Consider the following 17,624-nt stretch of genomic DNA (forward strand, 5'->3'; position numbering starts at 1 on the left):
AGACTATAGACTAGACTATAGACTAGACTATAGACTAGACTATAGACTAGACTATAGACTAGACTATAGACTAGACTATAGACTAGACTATAGACTAGACTATAGTCTAGACTATAGACTAGACTATAGACTAGACTTTAGACTAGACTATAGACTAGACTATAGACTAGACTATAGACTAGACTATAGACTAGACTATAGACTAGACTATAGACTAGACTATAGACTAGACTATAGACTAGACTATAGACTAGACTATAGACTAGACTATAGACTAGACTATAGACTAGACTATAGACTAGACTATAGACTAGACTATAGACTAGACTATAGACTAGACTATAGACTAGACTATAGACTAGACTATAGACTAGACTATAGACTAGACTATAGACTAGACTATAGACTAGACTATAGACTAGACTATAGACTAGACTATAGACTAGACTATAGACTAGACTATAGACTAGGACTATAGACTAGACTATAGACTAGACTATAGTCTAGACTATAGACTAGACTATAGACTAGACTTTAGACTAGACTATAGACTAGACTTTAGACTAGACTATAGACTAGACTATAGACTAGACTATAGACTAGACTATAGACTAGACTATAGACTAGACTATAGACTAGACTATAGACTAGACTATAGACTAGACTATAGACTAGACTATAGACTAGACTATAGACTAGACTATAGACTAGACTATAGACTAGACTTAGACTAGACTATAGACTAGACTATAGACTAGACTATAGACTAGACTATAGACTAGACTATAGACTAGACTATAGACTAGACTATAGACTAGACTATAGACTAGACTATAGACTAGACTATAGACTAGACTATAGACTAGATATAGACTAGACTATAGACTAGACTATAGACTACACTATAGACTAGACTATAGACTAGACTATAGACTAGACTATAGACTAGACTATAGACTAGACTATAGACTATAGACTAGACTATAGACTAGACTATAGACTAGACTATAGACTAGACTATAGACTAGACTATAGACTAGACTATAGACTAGACTATAGACTAGACTATAGACTAGACTATAGACTAGACTATAGACTAGACTATAGACTAGACTATAGACTAGACTATAGACTAGACTATAGACTAGACTATAGACTAGACTATAGACTAGACTATAGACTAGACTATAGACTAGACTATAGACTAGACTATAGACTAGACTATAGACTAGACTATAGACTAGACTATAGACTAGACTATAGACTAGACTATAGACTAGACTATAGACTAGACTATAGACTAGACTATAGACTAGACTATAGACTAGACTATAGACTAGACTATAGACTAGACTATAGACTAGACTATAGACTAGACTATAGACTAGACTATAGACTAGACTATAGACTAGACTATAGACTAGACTATAGACTAGACTATAGACTAGACTATAGACTAGACTATAGACTAGACTATAGACTAGACTATAGACTAGACTATAGACTAGACTATAGACTAGACTATAGACTAGACTATAGACTAGACTATAGACTAGACTATAGACTAGACTATAGACTAGACTATAGACGAGACTATAGACTAGACTATAGACTAGACTATAGACTAGACTATAGACTAGACTATAGACTAGACTATAGACTAGACTATAGACTAGACTATAGACTAGACTGTAGACTAGACTATAGACTAGACTGTAGACTAGACTATAGACTAGACTATAGACTAGACTAGACCACCGTCAGAACAAAAATTAATATAACCTATACATATGGGACATATTGTTCACTTACCGATCACGCGCCATGAAGTGATTATTAATTTTTAATAAAACAACATTTATATTCTTTGTCAATTTGATATTTTCAGTTTGAATTCATTTATTATTTTTGTTTTATGTTAAGTTCTTCTTTTTTAATAGTATTTTTTGTAATTTTGTTTTTTTTTCAAATTTTTTTTTTGCATACAAATATTTTATATTGTTAAATACTAATTTACTATCAGTCTACTTTAAAAATGTGATTATTTATTTTTTTTATTATTATAAGTATAATTTGCTTTAATCGGTTTTGTCTTAATAACACATAGAAACTTTATCAACATGTTGTGATTTTTCGGTAAGAATTTTAAGTGATTTTAAACTGAAGTTGAAAGCAAATGTTTTGTTGTTTAATGAAATAACACTAAAACTTAAACTTAATAAGCAAATAAACTAAAAGAATTTTATTCTTCAGTTACAACCCTTTTAACAGATTGTGTGTGTGTTTTTTTATTTTAATGTAAAAAACTTGTTTAAGTTATTTATAAAATTATAATTATTATTAGGGGAATATAATTTTTTACAATTTTATATTGATCAGTTTAGAGAACCAAAATTAAGATTTAATTTTAAAATTAGTACAGTTATAAAAATATTTAAATTAAAAGTTTTAAGTGCTAGAAATAATGTGTTTAATATACCTATGGGTGAGTTTTATTTGTTGCTAAATTGTTGTAGTTAAAACATCACAAATTATTTTTTTCATTACAGTTAAAATATAAAATTTTGTTTTGGAGATTTTTTTCGGTTTTGTTTTTGATTCAAAAGGAGTTTTTATTAATATTTTGTTAAATTTAAATACAAATATATTTTGGTGGGTTATTGATATAATTTAATAAAATTTATTAATAATCTATACTGAATTGGAATATTGTTATTTTTTTATTTTGGTAAAAATAACAGTCTGGCTTTAAGTTTTGGTATATTTTTTGAGTTTTTATTATTGTTTGGTAAAGGGATAAAATATGATTTAAGTCTTTTTTTCTAAGGAGCCAATGATGATCATTCTATATATAATAATGTTGTGAATTTATTGTTTTTTTCTAATTAAATGTTGTTAATATTGAATTTTGTTTGTGTTTGTGGTGTTTTAAAAATTGACAGTTTAAATATTTGAATTTTTTCATATGGTTTATACTGGAACACTACCATCTTTACTAAATCTTAATAATAATGTTTAATTAATTATTATCTTTTGCCTTTAAAATATTAATTAGTTGTTTGCCTTCTTAAAAAATATTATTAAATTTTCTTTTTGCTTTCTTTTTGCTTCGCTCAGTATTGTATCGCTTTTAAATTTTATTATTTGCATGACCATTATGTTGATGTTGCTGTTGTTGCTGCTGCTGCTGATGGACTTTGTTAATAACCACATTCATATCAACGATAACAGCATCCGGTATAGTACAATTACTATCCAATTCAGTTTGTCCTTCTAAACTGACATGACCATTTGGAGTACTAATAGGAATTTCCTGTAAGCGCCAACACACACAGACACACATAGAAACGCAAAATGTCAAATGTAAAAAAATGCAAAGAAAAAAACATTATAAGTAAATCAAACATTTCCTAGGGATTAATGAAAATTTCAATAATTAGAGAAATACTGTTGATTCTAAGGCGCCTCTAGCTTCTTACGTTTATCTTTAAGCGGTATACGTTTTTAGTGAATTACAGAATGCTATTCTGTTGAAGATTTTTAATTTATTTTTTATTTCATTTAAAAATACTTCACCTCTTTTTCATTTTTAATTTCTTTAAGTTTAAAAAACAATTCATTTATTACCTGATAGAGTACAGCAGCATCGAGTGCCATTAATTCTTTGCGTGAAAGTTCCTCAACGACGGCAGCAGTATAACAATCTCCCAGCATATTATTTGTTGTACGTATGCGATCGCTAGAATGGTTGAAATTGAAACGATCAGAATTTCGGAACAAGGAATCAATTAACAGAAATAAACTAGAACTAATGTAGAACTGAACTTGAACCAGAACTGAACTAGTACTGAACTAGTACTGAACTAGAACTGGACTAGAACTAACTAAAACTGAACTAGAACTGAACTAGAACTGAACTAGAACTGAACTAGAACTGAACTAGAACTGAACTAGAACTGAACTAGAACTGAACTAGAACTGAACTAGAACTGAACTAGAACTGAACTAGAACTGAACTAGAACTGAACTAGAACTGAACTAGAACTGAACTAGAACTGAACTAGAACTGAACTAGAACTGAACTAGAACTGAACTAGAACTGAACTAGAACTGAACTACAACTGAACTAGAACTATAACTCGAATTTTAATTAGTGTCACTTAACTTCTATTCTTGAGAGATATTTTACCTAACATTGATAAACTATTAATTCCACCTAAAATTCTACTTCCATATAAAATCTCTTAACTCCACCTACATACTTTAGAACTCACATTTACAAAAAAATGTTAATACTTACACAAACCAATCAACGGCAAATAGTAGTGTTACATCCTGAACCGGTGCATCGATTGCTGTCAAAACCACCAACAATAAAACCAATGCAGCACTGGGAACGCTGGCCGAACTCATAGAGGCTGCTGTCGATGTCAAGAGTACCGTGACAAGTTCACCAAAACCCAAAGTCATGCCACTCATTTGAGCAATAAATATCGAAGCAATTGAGATGAATAGAGCAGTACCATCCATATTGACATTACAGCCAATGGGTAAAACGAAACGTGTTATACGTTGATCCACACGTAACTTATCATTCATGCAACGGAATGTTACAGGAAGTGCAGCAGCACTGCATCAATGTAACGATGAATGGATAGATGGACGGTTGGTTGTTGTTATTTAATAAATTGTATTATCACCCGATATTGAAGTATCACAGATTGTTGTTTGTTGTATATTAAGATGTCAATCAGTCATTTTGAATCACAGTCAAGTCATTAGTTTTTTTAATGTTAAAATTTTTTATAGTTTTTTGTTTACAATTAGTTGATTTTGTGTTTTTTTTTTAAGTTTTCGTTTTTAATTTTAGGTTGGGAAAATTATTTAACAATTTTCGCATGTTTAATTTTGGTTGTATATTTTAGTTTGTTTTTGTTTTGAAAAAGGTTTTCGAATAAAAAATCGGAATCAAATCAAAATGTTGCATAAATACATATAAGTAAAAACCAAAAAGAAGGAAAGAAATATTTGTAGCAAATGAACAGTGTTTTTTGTTTTTAGTTTTAAAATAAAATGATATTTTTCAGCAAAATGAGATAAACGAATTATCAGGAGGCATCGCTACAGTTGGGAAATAACGATGCCACCTTTTTACTTTTTTGTTTGTTTTCAAATATTTATAGTTTAAATAGTTTGAGATCATATAGAGATAAAGATAAAATAATATGGCTTACGTTGAAGCTGTCGCAAATGCAGTGAGCATGGCTTGAATTAATCCTGCATAGAACTTGAAGGGATTGCGACGCACGAATACATAGTAAATGGCTTGCATGATGACCAACTGATACAGGACGACACCCACCGCCACCGTTAATATGAACCACATCAATTGAGCCATTACCAAGTGTAGATCGTTAACACTTAATATTTTCCCCGCTATCACAGAACTAATGCCCACCGGTGTCAGCCACATAACGCAAGTGACCATTTTCATGACAACTTCAAAAATGGCTGCAAAGAAATCGACCACTACTTGTCCCTTCTGACCAATAGTGCCAAGGAATGTGCCAAAAACTAAACAAAAGAATACAATGCCCAGAGTATTAGTGCCGCTGCGATACTGAATAACACGTATCAGTTGTGGTTCTTCCTCAACCATGTCATCTGTGGAGTCATTAGTTCCATCACCGCTACCACCACCACCGCTACCACCGGCACCATTGCCAATTAGAGCGGTGTCATTGACAGTTTCGTTAAATGTGTTGGTTATTGAAGGTTTAGGCAGATAAACAGTGTGCGCTTGTTGAAATGAGGCTTGGAATAAGTTATCCGGAAAGACGTTTCTGTAGAGAAGAGAAACAGAACAGATAATTTAAATGTTTGTTAAATAAATATTATTTTTAAGAATTCTATTCTTTTAACACATAACACGAGTTAAACTACAAAGATTGAGATGTAAGAAACAGATAAATCAGGAACTATTTAAATCTAAACACAATTTCGTTAGTGTTGAAGCTGCACTGGTTTTACAGGTTACCCATCAGCATGATTCAAATGGAAAAAGATTTCCTTGTACGACCAAATTCTATCTATCTATCTATCTATCTATCTATCTATCTATCTATCTATCTATCTATCTATCTATTTGTCTATTTATCTATCTATCTATCTATCTATCTATCTATCTATCTATCTATCTATCTATCTATCTATCTATCTATCTATATATATATATATATCTATCTATCTATCTATCTATCTATCTATCTATCTATCTATCTATCTATCTATCTATCTATCTATCTATCTATCTATCTATCTATCTATCTATCTTTCTACCTAACACCTACAAACAAGACTATTTACCACCACAACATTAAACCAATTAACTTTATTATGTTGGCAATACTTTCTCAGCACTGGTGCTTGTCTCCACTTTTAATATTAAAAATAAAACTACAGTAGTCACCCTGTCACATAAAAAGTAAAGACAAAAACCAACTCAATTATAGCATTTAAATCCATGGAACCCATAGTATTCTATAAAAGAATTTGGTGTATAGTCGGGCGTAGCAGACCATATGATACCCTACACCAGTCAGTATATATGTTAAATATGGGGATTATTAAAAAATAAAGCATTTGATTCGTTTTTTTTAACTTTATTTGGGAATATTTTTTTTTTTTTTTTAAAAAAAGAGATTTTTTACAAGAGGGCTAGTCGAAATAATGGACCGATTTTAACCATTTTCAATAGGCTTCGTCCTTGGACCTAAAGAAGCGTCTGTACCAAGTTTCATCCAATTATCTTAAAAATTGTGGCCTGTCCCTAAGCCGATTGGTATACTTTAAGGTAGGTATAGGACAAACATTAGCACAAACCCAATATACCCTCCCCACTAAAGTGGTGTAGGGTATAAAAAGGGATATTGCTGTGCACTGCTTTACGAAATGCCTTTGCAGCAATGGAATCAGCAAGATACTTTTTACAAAAACTACTACATACTAATTGATGAATTTTGTCAGAAATATAAGTCCTGGTGCCGGAATTAAAAATGTATATACCTTCAATACAAAGCAAATGTTCCCGGAAAAAAATAGCTTTGCTTACTTTTCCTAAGCTAATTAGTAAAATTGGCTAAAATAACCCTAGTTTTTATCTCTATTACACTTACCTTCCCAAATCCAATAAACTATCCAATAGATTCACAGCCCTCTTATCCGTGGAACGATCTGTTGTATTATGTAAATCCGGGTCACCAGGATGTATTAACATCACCAACGCTATACCCAATGCAGCATTCAACAATGATGTGGAAGCGAAATACACTAAGGTTCTCAAGGCAATTTTACCATTCATCCGTGCATTCAGACTGGCCGAGCCGGCAATTAAACTTGAGATGACTAACGGTAAAATCATTAATTTCAAGACACGCATAAACAATTCACCCGGATACGAGATCAACATTATCGAATCTTCATGCAGATGTAAAGGGCGGAGAGAGAAACCTTTAGAGGGGAGAGAAATGATAAAAGAAATTGATTATTAATAAGTATAAAAAATTTATTTGCTTTTAATATAATTTCAACAATAATTTAAATTAATGTATTAATGTATGTTTACGTTAATGATTAGTTAAATCAACTGTTTATAATTTGTTATATTAAACAGTTGTTTAAAGGAATAAATTACTGGATTTTAAACCAGAAATTTGGATAAAATTTTTAAAAATTGTATATAGATGAACAACGTTTTAAAATAAATAAATTTAGTATAGACAGAGTATTTAAAATACGTTATTTACAACTTAGTAAATACTGGCATCGACCTTTTGTTCAATTGTTTTGGAAGATTTCATACTTTTCTAGCTCTGTTTAGGCACTATTATCATTCAAGTATTTTGCCATTTTTATTGTCACTCTAAGAGCATTTTTAAATAAGATACATACTTGTAAATATGTTTACTTAGTTTTCTTTCTTTTCAATAACATTTATAAAATAGGGAAACGGATGTAAGTCATCAATACATGCATAGTTGTGTGTATGTGTTTGCTTTAAACGTGCTGCTTATAGTTGGGTTCTTCTAAAGCTTTATTTAACATGACCTATTTTATAGTCAATTTTCTTCCTTTAGCTGGCATACATACATATGTATTAATGCATGCATGCAAGAAAGCTACACATGTTAAGAAAGGATGTTTACCATTGTAGGTGTGAGTAAAGAAACTTGTAAAATTGTAATTGTATTAATAGGTATACACCCGCACCATATGTTGATATTTACATTGAACTTGAAAAGTCAGTTGACTTCCCAGTTTTATTGCAATTTTTTTTTCTTTATTTGCTGCAAGTGCACTCCACACATTCAATCGAGTGTCATTTAATAAATTCTCATTGGCTTAAGGAACGTGGGTGTGCTGTGCTTCTAAGCGATACCATTAACTTTTATATAACACTAGGAAACAAAGCAAAATTCATACATGAGTATACACCCAACTGTTTTATAAGTAATCATTGTATCCCTTATAGGAAGTTCAGAGCTCCTTAGTTAAATAAAATGTTTCATTCATTTGACAACTAAGACAAATCTAAAAGAAAATAACTTCTAACTTACATTACTGCAAGTCATGTCCACGTTTTTGAAATGTTATTGTTAGATCGCGTATGTTGTAATACGACCTATTTTTCTAATTTTGTAAGGAGTTCTGGTAAAATCAAAACATTAACCTTGAACTGTTGGGGTTATAGCTGTGTATTGTAATTATATAAAATATAACTACTAAAATGTACGTGTATTTAAGTGTCAATAAATCAAGCGTTTAATATTGATTACACATTAATCTCCCGTGGCTGGTTTATTTGTGTACTCGTGTCACTCTTTTTATATAAACAATATATTTTTAAAAACTATTATTAATGACTGACATTTAAAATAAAAATTAAAACTTTTAATTACTCTAATCGTCGACTCCCAATGATTTAAGAAAGACAAATTTTCTAGTTGGTCAGTTAGTTAGTTAGATAGATAGATAGATAGATAGATAGATAGATAGATAGATAGATAGATAGATAGATAGATAGATAGATAGATAGATAGATAGATAGATAGATAGATAGATAGATAGATAGATAGATAGATAGATAGATAGATAGATAGATAGATAGATAGATAGATAGATAGATAGATAGATAGATAGATAGATAGATAGATAGATAGATAGATAGATAGATAGATAGATAGATAGATAGATAGATAGATAGATAGATAGATAGATAGATAGTTTGTTAGTTAGTTAGTTAGTATGCAATTGACAACTAGTTGTACGATCATTTTATTGTGAGAAGTAATGTTATATCCTATAAGACAATACATACATTCATACATATAAAAATGTCTTCCTATACCATTTAATTTAATAAATCCATCCATCATTTTAATAATTGCTGCTGGCACTACTTTAAAATAACAGTTATTTTTATTTCAAATTATTTATTAATTTACATGACAAAAAGTAAAGAATTTTTGCACTGTTTGCGTGTCTGTCATTGTTTGTCATTTAAATTAGTTCTAGTATTTGCAAACAGTTATTTAATTTAGAAATATTTTGTTGTGTACAAATATTTTTTGTCAGTTTTATATTCCCTTTGCGTGTTGTATTTTATTGTTACAGAATAAAATCCAAACAAGTAAATATTTTTACATACTAAATAGTACTTATAAAAGAGAAAAATATCAACGTAACACTAGCTAATTATGAAAAGAAATATAATTATTATATACAAATTATTTATTTATTCAAATTTAATTTTTTTTCAAAAAAGGTTTCCTAAAAGTTACTTAATAATCTGCTTGGCTTATCAATCTGTGTGTTATGGGTTCGATTACCAGAAATAGTTTAAAACATCTCTTTAAGGAATTATATAACTATATAACTTACCACTACAATCGAGTCATTAACGAATGTCTCAATTTGATTCTTAATTTCATTATAAGATTCATATTTCGTTACAATATGTTAATCTTTTTTGTTTATGTGCAAACAAAAACTGAAATAATAGATTATAATATAAAATCAATATAATTATCTCTAATATCCTTATCTTGATAATGACACGTTTTAATTAATGACAATTTTGTGATATATTTTGTATAATATAATAATTGCCTTTTTTGCAGTCTGATTGTTATCTAACATGTTTTTAGCACAGCAATGACAAAATGTCTAAAATGAATCCGACCATAAAAATGAAATTATTATTCATGATTGAAAAGGTTAGATTATATAGAAAAGCTAAATGATTGATATTATAAAAGCTTAGTTTACTGTAAGAAAAGTAAATTTTCTGAAATATAAAGAAAGATTATTGTATAATATCACTTCTATAACCCGGTATTACAATACACCAAGATGGGATTTGTAATCAAGGAAACATACCCCGAGAGGTCTTAGGATATATCTGAAAATATAATTTCTTCATATGATGTTCTTTTACGTATAGAATGAAAACCTTGTTACAAATATAGGAACATTTAGCTTTAACTTAAATACTTCTTAAAAATTGTGTTCTTAACAGGTTAAAGCAACAGAATCTATACCGATTATCGAGCTACTATTAAAACATTGATCGGTGTACACTACACGTTTAAGCTAGTATCTGAATGCGTTCGATTCCTAATTTAAACACACGTATTGCTCATAAATTGGTCTATGCGGGAAAGCGGCTTAGTGTTATGTATAAAGACTGATTTTGTGGTGTTCCACTTCTTGCCTTCGGTAAATACATTTCACTTTATTAAAGATCAAGGGTCACAATAACTTTATTGAGGTATCACTAAGATTCCTCAAGTATGGATTTTCTAGTATGGATATGCACAGATCATCTTATTTGTAGGTTAACAAAGGTCACGTTTAAGCATCTGGATATCATAAATTACTGGTTGTTATAGATCACATCTATAGGTGCTCTCAGAATAAAGATGCGAAGGAAACATAAGTATATCTTCTATGTCCAACACTGCGTGTTAGGATCTGTAAAGAACTCTGATAGGGTCTATTTTGATTATCTTTCGTTCATTTAGATCATATAATTCTGTTTTTAAACGCATCTACACCTCTAACTTTCCCATTTATTTTCTTACAGTTAAACACAAATTAAACTTTGGACCTAATTGTATGTGAGTTACTGCTGTCTGATGAACCTAAAACCTAATAGTAACAGGACACGTTTTCATTCGAGTGGGTCTTATATGGGTCATATATCACAAGATTAAAAATTTACACAGCACAAACGTACATTACATTATTAATTATAGGTCATTATTTAACCAGGATGATGACATGACAAGCACTTACCATGCTCGCTTATATATAAGGAGTAAGGTATGTACTAACTACGATCGCCTGTAAAAAGTCATACGCCCATTTCATCTTCGTTCGTTTTAAATACAAAATTCGAAAGCAAAATATCGAGGCTAAATAGTAACCACTTACATAAATAGTTATTTATAAGTCATTAAATGGTCCACTCTTAGTAATACAAACGGTGTATGTAGTAGTAATTGAAAAGTAATTTGTTAAGTAATTACAAGACATTTTCATATTTTTACTGGGTATGTACAAAATTTAAGACAAAAGTCCATAGATAATGCGATTTTGTGTGATAACATTGAAGCAAGTGCTTACCATGCTTACTTATATATAAGGACTGAGGTAAGTACTTACTATAATGGCCTGTAAAAAGAAGTTAATTATGTCATACGTCCATTTCATTTTCGTTCGTATTAAAAACAATATTCAAAAGCAAAATATCAAGAGTAAATAGTAACCACTTACATATAGAGTTATTTATAAGTAATTACAAAGTTCCCTCTTAGTAATACAGACGGTGTATACAGAAGTAATTGAAAGTAAATTGTTGAGTAAGTACAACTGATTGCAATATTTTAATTGGGTATGTAAAACATTTCAGAGAAAAGACCATAGATGTTGCGATATTTTGGATCATAAGTCAATACATCATCTTGTAAAACCCATAACGACGTCTCAACTTATGTCAATTCATAACCAAACTATTTTTAGCATGTTTTAATAATTTTGAAAAGAGAAAATCAATAAGCAGGCTTAAAGAGTTTAGCAAACAAACAAAATATCAAATATCCACCTTTATGGTTCACCAGAAAATAAAACCCCTTTCAATGTTCAGGTTTCCCATTAAAACGAACAACAAAAGAAAGCAAAAAATCAATAATACAATTTCCATTTCAATACACAAAACAAAAGGGAATTGAAAAGAGCCCAGACCTGTGGTCTACATACATATGTATGTGTAAAAAAAAGGGAAAATCTTAACATTAAACATAGACACTTACCTAAAATAACACCCAACATGACACCAGACAATGTGACCAGCAGCATAAGATTTTCACTCAACCACTTGCGATAGCCTTTCAGCTCACGCGGAGCCTCACAACGTTCGGTAGTTTTCGGTGGCAGCTCCGAGCCATTGACTGTCGTAGAGTGTGGTGGACCCATTTTAGCAAAAAGATAATCTGAAAATTGTTCAGATTTTTCCATTTCCAACAATTAGTAAGTGATCAACAAAAATGTTTTTTGAAATCAAGTGAAGCACGCCACTAAGCACGCAACAACTTAAGAAAAGCAAATGTTTGTTGTAAATTTATTTTTGTTTTTTTCGCTTTTAAGAAAATAAAGTTCTAAATAAAATCTTTGAAAACAAGGAAACGAAGAGAGACAGTAAAATGAAATCTCTGTATTTCCGTATCCTTATTTAAGGGTTGCAGTGTTAGTTTGGTTTGAAGTAACACGTGAAACTTAAGAGATGTTTGTTTGCTGCTGCTGTTGTGTTGTTGTGCCTCGGGTTTGATGGTGGTGGTTGGTTGGTTGGCTTTTGTTGGTAAATGTGTTTAATGTGAAAAAAGGACTTTTTCAAATTCCTTTTTATGCTGTTATTCTTTTTTTATTTTTTTAATTTAAGAGGATTAATTTGGTTTTATTTTTCCTTTATTTGTTAGTTAAATGATTTTATGTTTTTCTTATTTTCTTTTAATTATTAAATGCTAGATGTGTTGTTGTTGTTGTTGCTGTTTAAAAGGACTTCATTTTTGTTGTGGTTTTAGTTTGCTTTTTTTCTATACTTTATGTTTTTATTAAGGGAGTTTAAGTAAGATTTTATTGTTTATTTTTTTCTTTAAATATTCAATAATTTTTAATTAAAATGTTTTTTTTTTTTTGTTTTTAATATTTTTCTTGTGATTTTCGTTAGAAACGGAATTTATACTAATTGATTTTTATGATATTATTGATTTTTTAAATATTTTATATTAAATTTTAATATATTTATTAAGTACTCCATTGATGTGGGCTGTTTTCTATTTAACATTGATGATTTAGCTCAACAACTACTCCGGGAGAAAACACACTGAGAGATGATGTCTGAATCGAAAATTTACTAGATTTCGAGTAATGTCCTTTGTCTGCTACCGATGAGGCGTGGTTTTCTTTTTGTTTTCTAAAATTTTATCATAAATATGGGGATTATTTTTATCCTTTAGAAACTTGTATAGAATTAAAGGCTCCGTTGTTGGGATTTTTGTTAAAACTTGTTGCGTAAAGTGAATTTTTTGTTTAAAAATTAACGATTTTCTCAAAATAAAAGTTTTCAAAAGTTCTCTATAAGTTGTTGTCGGTTTGTTAGTTGGTTTTACAAAATAAAAACCTTAAATTCGTTAAAAAAAACAGTCTTTTTATTTTAATAGATTTTTATTATTTTTTTTTTTTTTTAATTAATGTATAATATTTTTTGTTATTGTGTATAATATTTTATTTTTAATCCTTTTATAATTTGTGTATAATAATTATTTTTTTCTTGTTAAGACATACAAAATGTCTGTGCTTGCAGTTATAAAAAAATCTGTGTCAAGTCCTTGCAGCTAAATATGTGCAAGTATTTGTGTTGTTTTATTGTCTATATGTACATATATGCACTTTTTGGTCTTTTTCTTTTTTAAAAATTTTCTACTAGTAGAGAGTGTCTAATAGGTTTTTTTTCTATTTAGAGGAAAAAAGGGCGTTGTACCCTAATTTCTGTATTTGAACACCAACTTGTCTGTTTTTTTTTTTAATAAAAATTTTTTATTTTAAAATATCCTTTTAAAGTTTATCCATTAAGTTTAACAAATTCTTTGCTATTTCCTTGAAAATTGTTGCCTTAATCCTTTTTTCACAGTTTTTTCCACTTTATATATATATATTTTCTTTCAAGTTTTCGTTTTTTTCCGTTCTTTATATTTTCCGCTTGTATACTCGCTTCTAAAACACGTAACTTTATGTCTCTGTCAGTTTCTCTGCTGTGGTATTTATACAACTAATTTCTGAGCAGCAACAGGATTTTTATTCTCTATTTGTTTGACGTGACATTCAAGAGTAAATTATGGAAACTCTTCTCCCTGCTCTTTTTTATGGTTTTTCTGTTAGTAAATTATAGCTTTGCTTATAAATTATTTTCCATTTGCTATACTTTTTTTGTTTATTTATAGTAAACAAAATGTTGGTTTGCAACAACTAAAAAAACTGTTAGAGTTCTGTCATATTACTTTTCAAAAATAGCAGAACAAACTGTGTTATTAATTTGCTTATAAAAAAACAACAGAAACTATTAATAATTGTCTTTAGGTTTAATATTAGCCTTAGTTGTCATCAGCTAAAATTATAGGAATTTGTATTTGTAACAAATATAGGCATTAGGGTCATGCAACTAAACTAATATGTCAATCTTTAGAATACTGGAATTACACCCATAATATACCCCTTATTATATAAAACTGTTACCACCCTAATACAAATATAACCAAAATTTCCATTAACAAATTTGGTAAAACTTAACTAAAGTTTCCATAGCATTTACTAACTGCTCAATTTATGCCCAAACCATCTCATTTGTTTTTCAATAACACACTTTGTAAGGATTCCTCAAACTCTGTTTCATTAAATGTCAATCGACAGACACGTTACAATAAACTTAATTCTTACAATTTTCCTAAAAAGTTCAAAGTGTTTTTAAGGTCGGCCCATTACTCATTCCGATATTACTAAGTGTTTTTTTTTCTAAATTTCTGATGTCAAAGGAAAATAATTCCTCTAGAAATTTATTACAATTTATTTTTCCTTCTGCCTTAGGGTTGCTCTTAATTGTTTTGCACCAGTAAGATATAAGAACACTCTTCGCACCTCTCTTTATCTTTTATAATTGTCTCACACTCTTTTTACATGTCCTTATTCTCTTTTGGATTTTTTCTTAAGGTTTTGACATTTCATAAACGTCATTTAATTTGTTTATTAAAATAAATTTTTGTGAATCATAACATTTCATTTATGTGTAACGGGATCGCTACTCCATTTGTGGGTAATAATGGATTTTAGTGAAAGGTACTACTAATGTTTTAATGGCCATAAGAAATGTATGATTTTTGACTTTCATACTCACGAGAGACATTAATCTATCTATCTATCTATCTATCTATCTATCTATCTATCTATCTATCTATCTATCTATCTATCTATCTATCTATCTATCTATCTATCTATCTATCTATCTATCTATCTATCTATCTATCTATCTATCTATCTATCTATCTATCTATCTATCTATCTATCTATCTATCTATCTATCTATCTATCTATCTATCTATCTATCTATCGTATACTCCAAATTATCCATGACATCAACTCTTTCAAATTCCTCAATCATGCTTGAAGTTGGCACGTGGATATTGATTGGTAGAAAGCTAACTAAAGTCATTATTGAAAATGAAACCAACATTTTGGAATTTTTTATCACTATAAGGCTTCTTCAAAGTGGACTAAACTAAAACGAATATTAAATACTCTTCAAATCGATTTGCTGATAAGAAAAAATGTGAGATATTAGAAAAATGTTAAATTTTTTATTACAACTTATGATTCAAATATACATATATTTCTAAAAGTTATATAGTAGGGTTATATTAGATTATCTCTTAATACATAGCTGCACTTCCCTTTTCGTATATAAACGCAATGTTATAAATTTTCCATATTTTTTTTTCATAACATAATACTCTACCTAGAACTTAAATACACATATGCCACACTCATTTAATTTGTTTATATTCTATACAAAAAAAATATATATATACTTAAATCTACGTCATTACCAATAATTACCATTCATATTGAATTGAATTGAACTGAATACAAAATAACAATATTAATGATGGATTTTATTGTTATTGTTGTCTACTTTACAAAGCAATTGATGCCTACCAATAGGTAAAGTACAAAAATTACAATTGTATAATAACAACAACTAAAATGCGTGTTTAACTGACACAATAACAGTAACATGAAAACTATAGTTATTTTTATTCGATTTATTTATTATAAATAAAGTGACAACTATGAATATGTAGAAAATAAGTATGTACTTTTTATAATTTTCAGTTCTAGTTCAGTTCTAGTTCAGTTCTAGTTCAGTTCTAGTTCAGTTCTAGTTCAGTTCTAGTTCAGTTTTAGTTCAGTTCTAGTTCAGTTCTAGTTCAGTTCTAGTTCAGTTCTAGTTCAGTTCTAGTTCAGTTCTAGTTCAGTTCTAGTTCAGTTCTAGTTCAGTTCTAGTTCAGTTCTAGTTTAATTTTTTGCTTATAAATCGGATTTCATATATTAGTGAATATATAGATTCAATAATATATGAAAAAGTTATTATCACCTTTTGTAAAACGTATTAGTGTTATTACTTCTCTGCAATTCAACATTTATCATACGCACAAGTATTTACAGTATTTTAAGCGGCTTATTAGAAACATTCATAAAATATTTGCTTGATGGTATTGATTAAAAAACTTTTTTAAATTCGTAAAATATAAAAATTTTAAAACTTACCTTTAAAGATTAACTTGAGGTTACCCAGATTTACTATATTTGTTTTTTTTTTTTTTTTGGTTTAAAACTAAAATTTTCAGGTACTTTTGTTATGATGTAAATTAAACGTTGTTGGTTAATTATTATTATTATTATTGTAGTATTAATTATATAATGCACTAATAGGTAAATATTTCTTTTTATAAAATATATATCTTTACTTTAGGTTTAACGTGTAGATGAGGTATTTGGTTTAGTTAGTATTTAATATTTTGATTTGTTTTTTTTTTTTTTTATAAAAATAGTTGACTAAAAATTTAGTTTTTTTCGTCTAGTTTAGAGCTGTTGTATGTATTTGCTAATGCAGTTGAGTTGACTACGCAGCAATTTGTGCTGCAGTTGCATTAACAGTTTTAAAATTCTTTGCACTGCTGTAGCCGTTGTAGTAAATTTAACTGGAAATATTAATTTAAGCAAAATTATTTAGTTGTTTTTTTTTTCAATAAAATGAATTTAAAATGCAAAGTGTTTTGTTTATTTATAACATATTTGAATTAGAGATTATTCAATACCTTTTAGCTAAAATTGCTCTCAACAACTAACCCTTTAAAAATTCTTGGTCAATATTTTAATTTTTCTAAAGCTTTAAAGTCCACAATTTAATTTAAATTGTATATTGGTTTTTCCAATTTCTTTCCAAAATGTAAACA

The 17,624-nt window shown here is 28.9% G+C and overlaps 1 protein-coding gene across 2 annotated transcripts; it reads right to left on the reverse strand.

Annotated features, from left to right (window-relative positions):
* Positions 1–2,697: 2,697 nt before the first annotated feature.
* Positions 2,698–17,378, reverse strand: LOC111683176 (excitatory amino acid transporter). 2 transcript variants are annotated; one of them, XM_023445227.2, is made up of 7 exons: positions 16,936–17,378; positions 12,372–12,551; positions 7,176–7,509; positions 5,235–5,843; positions 4,301–4,630; positions 3,628–3,739; positions 2,698–3,313 (listed from the first exon to the last, which is right to left on the reverse strand). In XM_023445227.2, the coding sequence occupies exons 2-7, from the start codon at positions 12,532–12,534 to the stop codon at positions 3,131–3,133; spliced, it is 1,731 nt and encodes a 576-aa protein (XP_023300995.2). In that variant the 5' UTR covers positions 12,535–12,551; positions 16,936–17,378; the 3' UTR covers positions 2,698–3,130. The 2 variants fall into 2 exon arrangements, with proteins under 2 accessions (XP_023300995.2, XP_023300994.2); XM_023445226.2 differs by lacking the exon at positions 16,936–17,378 and having other exon boundaries at positions 12,372–13,142.
* Between the last annotated feature and the right edge of the window lie 246 nt (positions 17,379–17,624).

The sequence above is a fragment of the Lucilia cuprina genome, chromosome 2 (assembly GCF_022045245.1).
Source record: "Lucilia cuprina isolate Lc7/37 chromosome 2, ASM2204524v1, whole genome shotgun sequence".
NCBI lineage: Eukaryota > Metazoa > Arthropoda > Insecta > Diptera > Calliphoridae > Lucilia > Lucilia cuprina.

Bases quoted from the DNA above. Each gene is read 5' to 3' on its own strand.
- LOC111683176 (XM_023445226.2), bottom strand. From the start codon at position 12,576: ATGGAAAAATCTGAACAATTTTCAGATTATCTTTTTGCTAAAATGGGT. The intron at 5,844-7,175 runs GTAAGTGTAATA...TCTTCTCTACAG, and splicing joins AGTTTATTGGATTTGGGAAG to AAACGTCTTTCCGGATAACT. The intron at 4,631-5,234 runs GTAAGCCATATT...ACATTGATGCAG, and splicing joins GCATTTGCGACAGCTTCAAC to TGCTGCTGCACTTCCTGTAA.